This window comes from Gorilla gorilla, chromosome 4 (genome assembly GCF_029281585.2).
Source record: "Gorilla gorilla gorilla isolate KB3781 chromosome 4, NHGRI_mGorGor1-v2.1_pri, whole genome shotgun sequence".
Classification (NCBI taxonomy): domain Eukaryota; kingdom Metazoa; phylum Chordata; class Mammalia; order Primates; family Hominidae; genus Gorilla; species Gorilla gorilla.
Genome location: NC_073228.2, coordinates 9,546,268 through 9,562,680, shown reverse-complemented (window position 1 = coordinate 9,562,680; position 16,413 = coordinate 9,546,268). Strand labels below are relative to the sequence as shown.

General features: G+C 60.9%; 2 protein-coding genes across 10 annotated transcripts in view; one reads left to right on the top strand and one right to left on the bottom strand.

Moving 5' to 3' along the window:
* Positions 1 to 9,172, top strand: part of HEXD (hexosaminidase D) — a 23,458-nt gene extending 14,286 nt beyond the window's left edge. Inside the window, exons 5-13 of one of the 2 annotated variants that reach the window (XM_004040763.5) lie at positions 95 to 259; positions 2,127 to 2,310; positions 3,104 to 3,175; positions 3,601 to 3,796; positions 6,106 to 6,188; positions 7,473 to 7,551; positions 7,641 to 7,742; positions 8,325 to 8,414; positions 8,702 to 9,172. In XM_004040763.5, the coding sequence (XP_004040811.3) occupies positions 95 to 259; positions 2,127 to 2,310; positions 3,104 to 3,175; positions 3,601 to 3,796; positions 6,106 to 6,188; positions 7,473 to 7,551; positions 7,641 to 7,742; positions 8,325 to 8,414; positions 8,702 to 8,909 (1,179 nt within the window). In that variant the 3' untranslated portion in view covers positions 8,910 to 9,172. Of the gene's footprint in view, positions 1 to 94; positions 260 to 2,126; positions 2,311 to 3,103; positions 3,176 to 3,600; positions 3,797 to 6,105; positions 7,597 to 7,640; positions 7,743 to 8,324; positions 8,415 to 8,701 lie in introns of those variants that run through there. The other variant, XM_019026394.4, reaches the window with a different exon arrangement.
* CYBC1 (cytochrome b-245 chaperone 1) lies at positions 9,170 to 16,413 on the bottom strand. 8 transcript variants are annotated; one of them, XM_063705984.1, is made up of 8 exons: positions 16,261 to 16,408; positions 14,989 to 15,038; positions 14,728 to 14,850; positions 13,705 to 13,746; positions 13,053 to 13,126; positions 12,294 to 12,390; positions 10,830 to 10,974; positions 9,170 to 10,507 (listed from the first exon to the last, which is right to left on the bottom strand). In XM_063705984.1, exons 3-8 carry the CDS (start codon positions 14,810 to 14,812, stop codon positions 10,387 to 10,389), a joined length of 564 nt encoding a protein of 187 aa, XP_063562054.1. In that variant the 5' UTR covers positions 14,813 to 14,850; positions 14,989 to 15,038; positions 16,261 to 16,408; the 3' UTR covers positions 9,170 to 10,386. The 8 variants fall into 8 exon arrangements, with proteins under 8 accessions (XP_063562054.1, XP_063562056.1, XP_063562055.1 ...); XM_063705986.1 differs by having other exon boundaries at positions 14,989 to 15,145; positions 16,261 to 16,398; XM_063705985.1 differs by having other exon boundaries at positions 14,989 to 15,145; positions 15,930 to 16,394.

Genomic DNA, 16,413 nt, shown 5'->3' with positions numbered 1-16,413 from the left:
TATCTGTAGATTTGAAACAGAAGCCCCAGGTGGGCAGAAGGAGATCAGTCCAGCTCCTCCACCCCCAACGCGAACTTCTCTTGTCTCTCCGTAGTTTGTGCTGAAGCACACGGCCTTCGCCCACCTGCGGGAGGTGGGCTCCTTCCCCTGCACCCTGAACCCCCACGAAGCGGAGTCCCTGGCGCTGGTGGGCGCCATGATCGACCAGGTCCTGGAGCTACACCCAGGCGCCCAGCGGCTGCACGTCGGGTGTGATGAGGTGGGTACTGTCACCCCAGCTCTGTGCAGGACACTCTCCCCTATCATGGCTTGTCCTTTTAAATAGGAAAATCTTCCAGGCACTGAGGCCTAGAGACAGGCTTGTTCCCCTCAGGGCGCCCCATCCAACATCTTCTCTGGGTGGATGGGCGGCCTGGCACGGGACAGCCTGCAGAGCCCGAGGGAGGCACCCTCGTGTCAGACGCGTCCAATATCTTCTCCGGGTGGATGGGCGGCCTGGCACGGGACAGCCTGCAGAGCCCGAGGGAGGCACCCTCGTGTCAGACGAGACCACCCTGGGCGGCTGGGCTGGCGGAAGCCTGTGGGTGATGGTCAGGTTCACGCTCCAGGACCAGCAGTCAGCATGAGTCAGGGTGTAACTGGAGGGACACCCTTTCTTTGCTGAGAGGAAGGAAGTTCTGCATTTGGACCCTGAAGCACCCACTGGAAAAGGTGGTCCCCAGGGGGTGCCAGAGACGTGCCCCCTCCAACCCAGTGAGCCCCCACCCTTGCCCCTCCTGCCACTCACTGGACTTCAACTCAGTCAGGGCCTGGGCAGGATGCGGAACTGAAAGGGGCGGGGTTGGTGCCCACGGGGCTGGGAGGTTCTGCAGGGCTGTGGCTCACAGGGAACCCAAGCTGAACATTTTAGCCCCAGAAGTTTCCTTTTTTTGAAGGAAACCTGAGTGTGTAAAATACACATAAGCTTTATCATTCTAACCATTTTAAAATATAGGCTGGGTGTGGTGGCTCACGCCTGTAATCCCAGCACTTTGGGAGACCAAAGTGGGTGGATCACCTGAGGTCAGGTGTTTGAGACCAGTTTGGCCAATGTGGTGAAACCCCGTCTCTACTAAAAATACAAAAATCAGCCAGGCGTGATGGCGGGCGCCTGTAATCCCAGCTACTCAGGAGGCTGAGGCACGAGAATCGCTTGAACCCAGGAGGTGAAGGTTGCAGTGAGCTGAGATCACGCCACTGCATACCAGCCTGGGCAACAGAGTGAGACTCCGGCTCTAAATAAATAAGTAAATAAATAAATAGGCCAGGCACGGTGGCTCACACTTGTGATCCCAGCACTTTGGGAGGCTGAGGCAGGTGGATCACCTGAGATCAGGAGTTCAAGATCAGCCTGGCCAACATGGTGAAACCCCGTCTCTACTAAAAATACAAAATTAGCCAGGTGTGGTGGAGGGCACCTGTAATCCCAGCTACTCAGGAGACTGAGGCAGGAGAATCACTTGAACCCAGGAGGTGGAGGTTGCAGGGAGCTGAGATTGAGATTGTGCCACTGCACTCCAGCCTGGGCAACAGAGCAAGACCCTGTCTCCAAAATAAATAAATAAGTATAAACGTCAGCACCTCTTCCAGACATTCATGGTGTTGGCGATCACCCCAGGGCAAGCCCCGCACCCGTCCCCAGGCCCCGGTGACCACGGTCTGCTTCCTGTCTCAGTGGATTTGCCCGTCTGGGCATTCCACGGGTACCGAGTCACACAGTGTATGTCCTGTGCTCCTCCGGGCTGTCAGCTGCCAGAGCTTGGCTGTCTGCTGAGGCCGAACCATGTTCTTGGTGGGGGATGCTGCCCTATGCTGGTCCATCATGGGGGATGGACCCCTGTGGTCTCTGCTTTGTCGGCTGTGAGAAGAGCTGCTGTGAACATTCACAGGAAACCTTGAGTAGAAGTTCAGGGCTCAGTGAGGAAGACAGGGACACGCTGGGGGTGGTAAGCAAAGGCTCCGAGCCCCTCCCTGGCCTCCTCCCCACAGGCAGCGGCCCCTCTCTGTCAGGGCACGGCATGAACCCCGGACCCTCCCACTGGTATGCACGGCTGCCAAGGCAACCCCATCCTGCTCCTTCCTTGCAGGTCTATTACCTCGGAGAGGGGGAGGCCTCGCGCCGGTGGCTACAGCAAGAGCAGAACAGCACGGGGAAGTTGTGCCTGTCACACATGCGGGCGGTGGCCAGCCGCGTGAAGGCCCGGCGCCCCAGCGTGACACCCCTGGTGTGGGACGACATGCTCCGAGAGCTTCCTGAGGACCAGCTCGCAGGTCAGCCAACAGGGCTGGGGGAGGGGGTGGGCCACTGAACTGCCCAAGACCCGCGGCTTCAAAGAAAGAAGGTGCTGTAGGAAGTGGGCCCCAGGGTGGGCCCTAGCCCCACACAGACCTGCCACAACCACCTCCTGCATCCCCTTGACGCCAGGCCTGAGTCGTTTCCCTAGAAGCTGTGGAGGTTTGGGCAGGAGAGCACAGGCCTGCCTGGTGGCCCAGAGGGCTTGGGAGTGTCCAGCACTCGCAGCAGCCTCCTCCAAGACCATCCCTGCTGGGACCGGGGGCCGAGGTTCCCGCTGGCTGCTCCTCCAGCCCCTGGGCCCTGCTCACTCTGCCTGAGGCTTTGGGATGAGCTGCTGAGCGCCTTTCTGGGCCAAGAGGTGGTACTCAGACACCTGGCCCGGTTCCACACAGAGCCCCGAGGTTCAGTGAGCTCCATAGCAGAGCTGGGAGCCAGGGTGTCCTAGGGCCGTGCCGGCCTGGCAGCTCCCACCCATGCATGGCCACATAGATGACTTAGACTGACCTCCATTCAGCCGCGTGCTCCAGCTGTGCCTGTGGCTCATGGCCTGGTAGAGCAGCAGTGGGAGCATGGTCGCTCCAGCGGGCGCTGGCTTGGAAAGGCACTGTGTGTGGTTGTGGCATTCATTGTCAAAACCCAGCACGGTGCCAAGTCTGTCTTAAAAAGGTATCTGTGCTCACACTTTCAAGCAAAACGAGAACAGGTGGGTCCGAGGGGTGAGAGTGTGGTCCAGGTGTCTCACCAACCTCACGTCTGCTCTGTCTGCAGCGTCCGGGGTGCCGCAGCTGGTGGAGCCGGTGCTCTGGGACTACGCGGCCGACCTGGATGTGCACGGCAAGGGTCAGTGCCAAGTTGTGGGGGGTGTGTTGTCATGGCCATGTGCCTGGGAAGGCCATCCCTGGCCCTGTGACCCTGCAGCCGGAACTGCCCAGCCTGGAGCCTGCACGGGTAGAGGCCAGGGCACAGCCCCAGCAGACCCCAGCCCATGGCGCCTCGGGACGGCCACCCTGCACCGGTGCCTCACCTCCCCGTTCCACCAGCGTTTTCCTAGTGGGCAGGTGAACCAGGGGCCACGTACGCTCTGGAGTCTCCCCGACTGGGACCCGGGCCGGCCACATGCACTCTGGAGCCTCCTACACTGAGACCCGGGCCCGGCTGTCTCAGGCGGCTCCCATGTTGGCTCTGGGTACAGCCCCGGGAGGCATGTCCGGGGCCGTGTTGGCCGCCTCCCCAGGAGCCACTCACCTGTTTGCTTTCTCACCCAGTCCTCCTCATGCAGAAGTACCGGCGGTGCGGCTTTCCGTGGCTGTGGGCAGCCAGTGCCTTCAAGGGTGCCACGGGGCCCAGCCAGGCCGTGCCCCCTGTTGAGCACCACCTCAGGAACCACGTGCAGTGGCTGCAGGTGGCGGGCAGCGGGCCCACGGACTCACTGCAGGGCATCATCCTGACCGGCTGGCAGAGGTAAGTCCTGGCCAGTCTGTCCTCAGAGGGTCCAGGGCAGCTCTGGTGGCCACCACGTCGGCCTGTCCAGCGTCCGCCAAGGGCCTTCCCAGGTTGGTCAAAGGGGAAGTAGCCCGGGCCTCCAAGAGGAGCTGCAGAAACAGCCACGTGGGGTTGGGCCCTGCACGCCAGAGCGGCCGCTGAGGGACGCTGCTCCCGTGTTCAGGGTCACGAACACGTGGCCCCCAGCCCCCATGCCGCCCGTGTGCGCCGCACCTGAGGCTGTGTGTGTGTGTGTGTGTGTGTGTGTGTGTGTGTGTGTGTCTTGCTTGTGGCACGAGGAGGGGTTTCGGTTCTTTCAGGATTTCACTCTGTTGCTAGAAATGCCGTCTCAATTCGGACCCACGAGAAGGTTCTTGGGTCTCACACAGGAAAGAATTCAAGGCCAAGTGTGGTGAGGGAGGGTCACCGAAAGGTGCCCAGTGACAGAGGTGGGGCCCTTGGAAGGCCAACATAGGCGTGCCCAGCTCTGTTTTCCGTTTTTCTCATATCAGGGTCTTGTCTACGTAAACACTAAGCTGTGCTACCTGTGGGTGGGCCAATAGTGTGACAGAATTTGTTACTCTACGGGCTGAGTGCGGTGGCTCATGCCTGTTATCCCAGCACTCTGGGAGGCCGAGACGGGTGGATCACCTGAGGTCCGGAGTTCGTGACCAGCCTGGCCAACATGGTGAAACCCCATCTCTACTAAAGATACAAAAATTAGCCTGGCGTGGTGGCACGCGCCTATGATCCTAGCTACTCGGGAGGCTGAGGCAGGAGAATCACTTGAACCCAGGAGGCGGAGGTTGCAGTGAGCCGAGATCATGCCGTTGCACTCCAGCCTGGGCGACAGATCAAAACTCTGTCTCAGAAAAAAAAAAAAAAAAAGGAATATATTACTCTATGATTTAAAGAAAACTGTCCTGGACATTTCAGTGTGTAGCCTATGGAAGCCTAACTCTGGTGACCTAGAAGGCACATGCTGTCGTGGGTGTGGGGATGCCAGGACTGTCGGCTGTTGTAGGAGTGGCCCCTGCAGGTATCTAAGCACTTCCTCAGCTGTAAAAATCCCGTGACTGTGGGTCCTGCCTGGCAAGAATGGGCCTTGTTAGTCCCACGAAGGAGCTGGGCCTCCGTGGCGTCACCCTCCGTGGCGTCACCCTGGCGCTCCCAGGCCCCTGCTCCCCTGACGACACTGTGTGAAAAGCAGAGCTAAGATAAACCCCTGGTCGCCGGCCAAGTCCTGACCTCGGGTCTCGTCTCAAGTTAGAGGGTTGGGGGGCAGGTGGCGCAGGTGATGTGGGCTAGGCGAACGGCTGGAGGCCGGACCCCCCAGGGGCCCCGTGCCCTCACCCACAAAGCTCAGATTGAGATGGAGTCAAGAATTTCATGGTGGGGACCGCAGAGCCTGGTGGGCCAGCCTGCTAGAGGGGCAGCTCACAGCCACCATGCATGTCCAGAGCTGGCAGTGGCTCTGCAGAAGCTTCTAGATAGTTCCCACTGTCCTGTTGGGATACAGCTCTGTCTGCATAAACCAGGATCGTCCATAGAGCGGGGCGAGGCTCCTCCTCCCCCAGAGCAGTGGCGCATCCTTCAGGCGAGCCTGGGGCTGTGGCGTCAGGCATTGCCCAGCCTTCGCCTGTGCTCACACCTGGGGTAGCGTCTGTCACCCACCTCACAGCTGAAGAAACTGAGGCACGGGCAGGTGGAGGCACCTTACCCAGCAGTGGGAAGCCCCGGCCAGGCCAAGGTCCCCCAGCCCTCGCTTGGGACAGATGCTGCCCCTGACCTGCTGCCTGCCACGCCTGATCTCTCGCCCTCCTCATGGGGCCTTGGGGAAAAGCTGCCACCCCCACCAGCCAGACAGGAGGTGGCCGAGGGAGAGGGTGGGGCAGGAGGGGCCCGGAGGCCCTAGGAGGGGGGCGTCAAGGGCAGACCCCAGAAGCAGGAGCCCTTTTCTCAGAGGCCAGAGGTGCTGGGGGGAGGGACAATGACCGGCCACCCACCCAAGGTCCACCCAGAGTTCTCATGGCTCCGGAGAGCATCGCAGCAAGGAATCCCCACGCTCTTCACTTGTCCGGTTTCTAGAACGGAGTTGATGTGAGAGCCCTGCCGCACAGAACCTGTCATGGAAACCCTGGGCCCCATGGGTTGAGGGGGTCGGGCTGCCCCCAGCGCTGATGTAGCCTAAGGCCCTGGAACAACAGCAGGGACGTCCCAAGTCAGGGCGCCTGCGTCAGGCTGCAGGGGGCGGGCTGCGGAGCTGAGCGCCCCTCTCATGGACCCAGGTACGACCACTACTCTGTGCTGTGCGAGCTGCTGCCCGCAGGAGTCCCGTCCCTGGCCGCCTGCCTGCAGTTGCTTCTACGCGGTATGTCTGGTCTGGCCACCCCAAACCCCACCGGCTCCTCCCAGAAAGACCCAGAGGGCAGGAGGCCAAGCACCCAGTGCTCCAACCACCCTGCTGGACTGTGGTGGTCCTCACAGTCGGAGGATGGTCTCACCGCCCCAGCTCAGCCACCCACCTACCCTGAAGTCCACCTAGGCTGGGCCTGTGTCCAGGTCTCCAGGCCTAAGCCCAAAGCAGGCTGGAGAGTGACGCGGGAGGCACCCCTCAGACACAGTGACTCCGCAGAAATGCACGCAGGTCGGAGGTGGGGAGCAGCTCCACCTTTGCTGCACACACGTCCTGCACACCTGGCCGAGCAGGTGTGGGGCTCAGGCGCCCGGCCCTGGAAGGCCCCGCACCCTGGACCCAGCACTCACACTTCCAGGTCTCCTGAGGGAGCAGCGGGACCCATGGGCAGGGGCAGGCACCGGGGAACCCCTCGGGGTCGGCAGGGGGCTTGGCCAGAGGAGCTGTGTGTGTGGAAACTCGCAGGCCACACAGGAAATTAGCGACTGCGTGGTGCTGACGCAGAAAGAAAAATGGCCGAGACGCGCGGAGAGCAGGACCCGCAGGCGCGGCAGCCCAGGGACGGGGACGCGGCCAGTGAGAGGACGCAGAATGAGATCAGATTGACTTCTCAGTTGCTGACTCTCAACTGCTTAGAAAGGGGCAGAAACAATAAAAACAGACACCCATGTGCCCCACACTAAAGAGCTGTGTTAATATTGACGGTATTTGCAGTGTCCCTTGCCCACGGCCCCACCCGCCACCCCTGTGACTGGGGCACTTCCCTCCTGCCCTCTGGCCGTCAGCCTCTTGCAGCGAGTATTTCCATGAACACCAAGTCAGGGATTCGTCCACGCTGGTGCCCGCAGGCCTCATGGGTTTGTTTCGGGTGCTCTAGAATATTCCATCGATTGTGTAAAACACAGTGGCAAACTCTGCGTGAGCCCTGGACACCTGTGTGGGTCGGGCTGCGCCCAGCAGGAAGAGCCACTTGCTGTCCGGGTGTTGCTGCTGGCAACACAGTCTTACTTCTGTTTTCTGATTTTTAAAATAAGGAACGTATTTCACGTGTTTAAAGAGAAGAAGCAGGCCCATCTGCCCCCAGGTCCCCCTGGGGCCAGCACACACGGCGCTGGGCCTGGCCAGTGGCTCTCCATGCCGCCCGCCCATTGCCCCAGTACCTAGGCCTGCAGGTCCCAATGTAGCCCCCTCCCCTCCTCCAGAGGCCCCTCCAACCGCCCCGCTCATTTGTGATTTCAGGAGGATTTGATGAAGATGTTAAAGCGAAAGTGGAGAACCTTCTCGGGATTTCCAGCCTGGAAATAACGGACCCTGTTAGGCAAGCACCCTGCAACCCTCCCTGTCTCCTTCTTCCCCTCCCCTTCCCCCGCCCGTGGAGACAGCTGTTATCAGCAGGGCTCTCCGCAGGGAGGGGGCCGGCTCTTTCCCTGGCAGCAACATCCTTGCCCTTGTCACACAAGTCAGCCTCCATCTGCGCAGCTCTGTGGACGCGCTGCTGGAGGGCAACAGGTGAGCGTGTGGGTCAGGGGCAGGTGTGGGTGAGCGGGCAGCCATGGGGCGGGTGCAGGTGAGGGGGCAGGTGTGGGTGGGAGGCAGGTGCAGGTGAGGGGCAGGTGCAGGTGAGGGGCAGGTGCAGGTGAGCGGGCAGGCATGGGGCAGGTGTGGGTGGGAGGCAAGTGCGGGTGAACAGGCAGGTGTGAGCGTGCAGGTGTGGGTGAGGGGCAGGTGCGGGTGAGGGGCAGGTGCGGGTAAGGGGCAGGTGCAGGTGAGCAGGCAGGCATGGGGCAGGTGCGGGTGAGGGGCAGGTGCGGCTGAGGGGCAGGTGTGGGTAAGCGGGAAGGCATGGGGCAGGTGTGGGTGGGAGGCAGGTGTGGGTGAGGGGGTAGGGACAGGTGCTGGTGAGGGGCAGGTTCACAAGTCCCCCCACTCCCAGGCACAGGAGGAGGCAGGCTCATCCTTCACAAAGACTCTCTGGGGGACATAAGACTTAGAAATGTCAACCCCATTCTTAAACATTTTCTGTATTACTGCAAAGCCGCCCCACGGCTGCCTTGGTAGCCTGTGGCACACCCCTATGTGGATTTGCCCCAGGTATGTCACTGGCTGGTTCAGCCCCTACCACCGCCAGCGGAAGCTCATCCACCCGGTCATGGTTCAGCACATCCAGCCTGCAGCGCTCAGGTGAGGCCCTGGGCTCTTACAGGCCGTGCAGCCATGGATTCCCTGAGAACTGCTGCTGTTGCTGACATGTCCCTCAACTAGAGAGCAGAGGGTGAGCCCCTAGTTGTAAAAGGCCCTCTGGTCTCAGATGTGCAGCTGTCACCGACTTGTTCCTCCTGACATGTCGATGAGGTAGGGTCAGTAGCCCCATTTCACAGGTAAACTGAGGCACAGGGCAGTACTGACCATGGGGCTGAGGGCAAGTCCCGAGTGTGCAGACTGTGTGTTCATGGCGCCCTCACCCGCAGCCTCCTGGCACAGTGGAGCACCCTCGTGCAGGAGCTGGAGGCTGCCCTGCAGCTGGCTTTCTACCCGGATGCCGTGGAGGAGTGGCTGGAGGAAAACGTGCACCCCAGCCTGCAGCGGCTGCAAGCTCTGCTGCAGGACCTCAGCGAGGTGTCTGCCCCCCCGCTGCCACCCACCAGCCCTAGCAGGGACACTGCTCAGGACCCCTGAGGGGAGAGCTTATGCCAGGGGGCTCCTGCTGGGGGCTGGGGGGCTCTGCACTGCCAAATGTCGGCCTGGGCAATAGGGGCCCACGTGGGCGTCGTGCCCTCTGGCCCAGCAGTGTCTTGCCCACACTCAGTTCCTGAGGGCCCTGGGCAGTCCCTGGGGGAGAGACTAGAAAACACAGAGGGAAGCAGTACAGGGAGACCCGCTTTGTGATCTGCATGTGTGACACTGATTCTTTGGAAATAAAGAGTGGAAGCTGCAGGTGACACGCAAAGGGTTATTTATGGTTACGATGACCATGTCCTGCAACGAGGGACTGGCAGCCACTACTGAGGAGGAGGGTCCCATCTCTCTCCTGTCGGCTTTCACCGAGGTCACAGCCAGACGTGGGGCAAAGGTGTTCCCTGTCCTACCCAGCCATTCCTGGGCCTGCCGCCTAGGGGCTCACAGGGCCCAAGAGTCCCCAGCTCACAGGCCAGGGCATCAGGCCAGGCGCGCTCGGTGCACACCACACCTGGGAGGACCTGGGTGCACTCAGGAGACCAAGAACACTGGCGGGTCAGGATGGTTGGCATTCAGCTCCTACGGGGTGGGGAGAAGTCTGTAGCCGAGAGCCCAGCCCCCTCCTGCCAGGTCTTCCCAGGTTCGAGAGAGGCTGGAACTCAATTTCTGCAGAAAATCTCCCAGTTTTTCCTGTTTGGTTAGTTTTTTTACAAAGACAGGATCTTGCTGTGTTGCCCAGGCTGGTCTTGAACTCCTGGCCTCAAGTAATCCTCCCACCTCGGCCTCCGAAAGTGCTGGGATTACTGGCATGAACCACTGCGCCCGGCCGGAGCTCCCGGTTTTTAAGCACTGCACAATACTAGAAGAGCTGACCTTTTTTCTGGCCTCACAGCTTATGCTGAGGCTGAGTGTGAGGAACAGAGAGACCTTTCTGTGACGACCACTGGGGCAGAGCGGTCTATGCGCCGAGATCCTGGCATCAGCAAGGGAGGCGGGTCCTCGGGGAGGGGCAGCTTCCACAGTGTGGCTGCAGCGTGCACAGCCAGGTAGGCCCTGGATGTTCACCCCTCACTGCCCTTGGGGAAGCACCTGACTGCTGGGGATGTCCACCAGGGAGAGGACGCTGTGTCGGGGACAACATGCAGCATCAGCACCCACAAGGGCCCGGCCCGGCCCCGCCTCTCCACTCGCCCGAGGTCTTGCTGTGGCCCACAGCAGGAGTCCAGGGCTGGCGAGACCTCCAGCTGCAGAAAGGCAGGCCCAGGCCTCACGATGGAGAAAGTCTGGGTGTCCTGGTCTGGCCTGCTGTTTCATGCAGTGTGCAAGCAGCAGCATGAGCAGGCAATAGGCCAACTCAGCGGGAGGCACTGACTGAAGCCAAGGCCACGGGTTCTGTGGGCGGTGCACGGGCTCAGGCACACCGGGAATGTACCATGGGTCCCGTGGGCGGTGCACGGGCTCAGGCACAGTGGGGCTGTCAGCTCTGGCTTGCAGGGTCACCGGCCTCACTGTCGCTGCTCTGAGACAGCTCTGTGGGGCTCTCAAGGCAGTGCAGCTCCAGGAAGCTGGTGATGAGCTTGGCGATGGCTTCCACATCACTGGGCGAGGCCGGCAACGGGAGGAAGGTCAGGTCACCTCGGCACAGGGCACCGTGAGACCCCACAGCAGTCTCCTCCTCCACCACCTACCTCCAGCAGACCCTGGGGCTCCCAAACTGGACCCAGCACTTCCTGGCCTGCTCCCAGCCTCCCAGTCACAGTGGGGCTGCCCCTGAGCCTGCACACGCTTCCCGTGGGCCCCTCTGTGTCCCGTCCACAAACTCATCTCCTCTCCCAGCTGCCCCATAGCTCTGGGCAGTCAGGAACGGGAGTGACCTGCTACGGCTGCAGCTCCGGCCAGATCAAAGTCCCACAGCCTTACCTGCGGTGGCCCATGACTGCACTCTGCGTGAGGGGGTGGGAGAAGCCCGTCGCAAGCCGGAGCACCACCATGTAGCCCTTCCCGAAGTACCGGACCTTCTCCTCCTCCACGCTCACATCACGGACATCATGGAGCAGGACCACCACTGCGGGGAGACGGTCAGTGGCCGAGCCATCCCCGCCCACACATGCTGCCCGGCAGTCGCACCAGGGCCACTGGTGCCATCGAAAGCGACAGCCACACTTGGTTGGCAGCAAAAGCATTTGCTGTTTCCTGCCTGAGGCTGGGCCCCGGAGGACTGCTGTGGCCCTGAAGGGAGTGCAGGGTCCTCTGGGTGGGAAGGACATGCCGCGGTACAGGCTGGCGGGCCACATGCACAGCCTGCTGGTTCTCCTGGGAGTCCCGACTGCGGGGACCTGCTCAGTGCGAGGCCGCCATCTTTACACTGCACTGTTCCTCCAGGTCTCCCCAAGGTTGGCTGCTGAGCCAGGGCCACCCTGCAGTTTCCCGTGGCAACTCAGGGCAGCCACCTCTTCGGGTACTGGGGCGGTCCCAATGGCTGTCAGAAAACGGCACAGCTGCCTCCCACAGCCCAGGCCAGCCCTGCAACTCCTCTCCCCAAAGCCACAGGTGACCTGGGGCCAATGCCCTGGCCAGGTCCCTGCAGGGATCCAGGAAGCAGCCTGTCAGAAGCGCAGCATTGCGGCACTAAACCCAAGACTGCCCAGCAACTCTGGCCGCCAGAATCTGTCCCCTCTGGGGCTATGCATGGGTGGCCGGACCCCGGGGCCTCTCTCTGTCTGTGTGGCAGCATCTACAGGAAACTGGTACTGACCACAGCTGGGCCAGTGCCCAGGCTCAAGGGTGGGGAGTTCCTCAGACCATCCAGCCCCTACTGCAGGCCCAGTAGAACCCACAGGAAAGCTGGAGCAGCGCCAAGGCCCGCAAGAAGCCAGGTGGCCCCACTCCAGACCCCCACTCCGGACCAACCACTCCAGACCCCCGCTCCAGAACGCCCACGGGCTGCCATGGCTCCCCCTGCCCCATCCTGTGACCTGCCGCTGGGGCCAGACTGCACCTGCGGACAAGTGGCTGCCAGGCAGGCGGGAGAATGCAGCTAAACAGAGGCTGCCCGAGCCCGGGTGGGCCAGACCCCTGCTCCTCAGACCCCTGCTCTGCCAGACCCTTGCTCCTCCAGACCCCTGCTCCTCCCACTCTCCCCAGGGGCCAAACCTCTAAAGAACCCAGGAGGCTCTAGGACCCCGCTGAGCAGGTGAGCAGGTGGGGCGTATCCGTGGGATCCTGCTTCCAGCGGGCAGGACACAACCCTGGTCACCAAGCAGGTGAGCTTGGACCAAAGGCACTTCCAGGCCCCCCTCTAGGCCCTGTGGGTCACCCAGACGCCCAAGTGTGCCGCCTCTGTGGCCCACTGTGTCCCATGTCCCCACGCTCCCCACGACTCACCCTGGTCGTGGCCAGCTCTGAAAAGAGTCAGCAGCTTCTTGTAGAGGCTGAACGTCTTCAAAACAACCTTCCCTGTGCTCTTGTCGAAGATGGCTTCCTGGAAACCGACATGCACTGACCACCATGAACCTCCAGGATCAGGGGCCCCGTGGCCGCTGGGGCCTCACCCCCACCCTCACCAGGGTGGACACTCAAGAAGGGGGGCTGGGGCCCCTCCCAGTCAGAACCCAAACCCCTGAAGCCACAGGTGCTGCTCTGTCAGAGCCGGATATCTGCAGCCAACCCGACTCCTGTTGGGAAATGGAGAGGTGGGCAGGTGCAGCGGGCGCTTGCTCCACTCTGCAGGCAAAACAAGCGCAGGGAGGCAGTGGAACCAGCAAACGAGGGCATGGAGGTCAGAGGGCAGCACTGGGCCAGGCTGAAAGGACTCATGAGGGGCTCCGAGGTGGGAGGGCGGGCCACGGGGAAAGCTGACTCGCATCCCATTGTGGCAACTCTGGGAAGAAAGCACTTTGGTGAAGACAGTCATGGAGAGCTTCTAAGAGAAAAATGCCTTCGGGGGATTCCTTGGCCAAGAACGGTTCCAGATGAGTGCAGGGGCCATGTCCTGATGAACGGAGACCTCCAAGCAGGGACCAACGCTTCAGGACGGGGAGGCGCTAGGCCACCCAGAGCCCTTCCTCCTCCTTTCATTCCCATTGCAAAAAACCCAGGAGCTGTACAGCCCTGAACTCTGTCCCGCACCCGAGCCGGCCTTACCTCCCAGTCCTCCAAGTTCTGCACAGCCACAAACAGGCAGCCTGTGACGTAGAAGAGCTTCCAGCCCAGGCTATCTGGAGATGGGCATAGGGTGCCAGCCTGTGAGCTCCAGGGACATGCCCACGGGAGGCCCTGCCTAGCACAGCCTCCCCCAGACGCTGGCCAGAGCCCACGCTTGCAAGGACCCCCTGGGCAGCTTCCTGTGCTGCTGACCCTGCCCTGGCCACTCAGGACCCACACACGGCACACCCCACCCAGCTCTGACCCCCAGAGTCCACGTGAGAGAGGCAGGTGGGGCACACAGGGCCTCTGCCCGTCTGGGCAGGCCCAGTGATGGTGGCAGGGTGGGAAGTACACCTCATCCCACAGCTGGATCTCAGCCAGATCCTCAAGAGCATCTCTCTGGGAATATCTGATGACCCAAAAACACAGAAGACTTAAGAAGTGAAATGTGGGCTGGGCGCTGGGCAGGATGGGCGTGCGGAAGAACAGCAGCGCGTGGAGGGCGCGGTGCCCACCAGCAATCAAGGGGCAGAGGTGCCGATCCTAAAGGCCGCCCCATGGACAGTCACAAATGACAGTTTTTCCTTCTTCTCTCTGTTTTCCAAACAGCTGAGACAGTCATGGCGGGGTGGGGCGGGGGGTGCTTTACCTCCGCTGTAGTAGGCAGCAGCCAGGCCAATCGACAAGATTCCTATGAAGAGAAAGTGACTGCCTGCCTATTGATCCTGGTAAGACCCCACCTCCCCGGTGCAGCGGGACCAGGAGCCACAGCCCCTGATGAGCAGGCCCTTCCCACTGTAAGAACAGCTGTGGTCAGGGGTTACAGACCACCAGGTTCAGAGTAGGGGAAACAGCCAGGAAGTTGGTTCAATAATGCAGTATAGCTGGGTGTAGTATCACACACTTGTAATCCCAGCTACCTGGGAGGCCGAGGAAGGAAGATCGCTTGAGCTCAGGAGTTTGAGACCAGCCTGGGCAACATAACGAGACCTCATCACTAAAGAAAACAAAAGCAAAACACAGTATACACTATTCACAGTATTTACTAGACACATCTGCTGTGTGAGGCTCCATAACTGACACGGGTGTTACTCCAGTAGCACGTGGTGAGGCCTGAAGACTGTGCACAAAGAAATTACAACACAGCGTGTCATGCAAAACACACAGTAGGCTGTTGCGTGTCACAAAAGAGATGGGCCCCAGCTGCTGAGGTACAGCCAGCACCACTCCTCACACGGTGTCCCGTCAACACAAGTGCAGCTGTCCCCAAGGGTACAGGACCCTACTGGTGGGTAGGAATAGAGGACAGGAGACTAAGTGGACTGTGAGTCCTGTGAAGAGGTCTGAGGACCAGGGAGGAGGAGACATGGGAACCCACGATCACCCATCACGTGGTTCAAAACAAGTACAAAGGAAAATATGGTGACCTCAGAAAAGCTCATAGAGTATATTAAATACTCTGGGTGTTAGTGATTAAAAGGGGACAAAACAGACATGCATTATCTGTAAAACCAAGTACACCAGATAGAATTTGAATGGATACAAAGAAACAAAATAACCATTAGATTTCAAGGTAATAGAAAAAAGATAAAATATTTTGTTTCATTTTCATCCTTTTTGAAAGTCAGGCTTCCGGTTCTGGGGTTCTGGGGAGGAACGTGGAGAGCCTTACCAACCAGCAGGGACCAGGACCGGATGCCTGGAGCCCTCTTCAGATGGAGGCGGGAGCTGGTGCGGGTCTCCACCTGCAGGTACATCCCGAGAGGGCAGCACCACTCTCTGCAGGAGGAGGGGTCTGGGGACAGACAGAGGCGGCTGAGCCCTTGGGCCTGCACACAGGCAGGCGCCCACGCCATCAGGCCCAGTCTGGAGGCCAAGAGCAGGTCCCCCAACTAAGTCACCTGCAGCCCCAGACACCATCAGCCAGTCTCACCTGGTCTCTGTGGTCGGGCACGTCACTGGATCCCCCAGAGACCCCGTTTCCTGTGTAAGGAAGGCCCTTTTCCGTTCACAGCGACACCGACTGCGCGGGGGCTGTTTCCCACTCAGACTCACGAGTTACAGCTGCATCACCACCTGCCCCGTCCTGTCTGGAAACCTTATGTCTTGAGAAGGCCGCTAGCCCCCAGCAGCCTTTAAGCTTCTGGCATTTATGGGCACCCCCTCTCCCCTGTGCTGGCCTCCACCAAGAAAGGAACTGAAAGTCCCATCATGGCTTCCGGCCGTACTGGCTCTCGCACTGGCATGGACCAACAATCTCAGCTCTCTCTCTGCCCTCCTCCACCTGCTGAAAGTTCAGACTGCACAGTAGAGGGTCCCAAAGCGGCCAGAACCGACGACACACCAAAGGGGCTAATCTTCCACAGGGGAGTACCGCACGGGCGCAGCAGCCCTGCCACTTCACCGTACGCTCCCAACACTGGCCCCAGGGACCCCGTTCTGGTCGTTTCTCAGGGCTTTCCCTGTGAAGTCAAATCAAATTTCTGACATTAAGTAGGGGGTTCAGGCTGGGCGCGGTGGCTCATGCCTGTAATCTCAGCACTTTGGGAGGACGAGGCGTGCGGATTGCTTGAGTCACGGAGTTCAAGACCAGCCAGGGCAACGTGGTGAAACCCCGTCTCCACAGAAAATATATAAAACAGCCCGGTGTGGTGGTGTACGCCTGTGGTCCTAGTTATTCAGGAGGCTGAGCTGGGAGGATCACCTGAGGCTGGGAGGTGGAGGCTGCAGTGAGCAGAGATCGTGCCACTGGACTCCAGCCTGGGTGACAGAGTGAGACCGTGTCTCAAAAAAATAAAAAATAGTGGGTTCAAATCACACAAACCAATCCTAGATGCTGGTATATGACTGGGCTCCCTCCCGGGCCTCAGTTACCTCATTGCTCCCGAAACACCCGGCATTCCACATCCAAATGCACACACACACGCACACTCGCGGACACAAGCACACGCGCGCTGGCAAAGCCGCCCGCGCCGCCGGTCGCACCGAGCGCTCGTTTCTTTGTCCGGATCGGGGGCGCTCCCGCCGCCGGGGCCAACCTGCAGCAGAACAGGCGCGAGGCCGCCCGCGACGGGCACGGCGGGACACGGAACAGCCGGCAGGCGGGCCCAGGACGCAGACCCCTCCCGGAGTGGGCCTAAGGGTGCCAGGACGCGCGGCACGGAGCGGGAAGGAAGTGCGGAGCCCACCCAGCCCAGCCGCCTACCGAGAGCACAGCGGTCCCCGCGCCGCAGCAGAGAGACGCGAACCGGCGGGGGCGCGGCCGCGCGCACTTCCGGGATTGGAGCCGAGCCGAGCCGACTTTCGGGCGCGGGGCCGCGCGCACTTCCGGGATTGGGGCGGGGCCGCAAGCATTTCC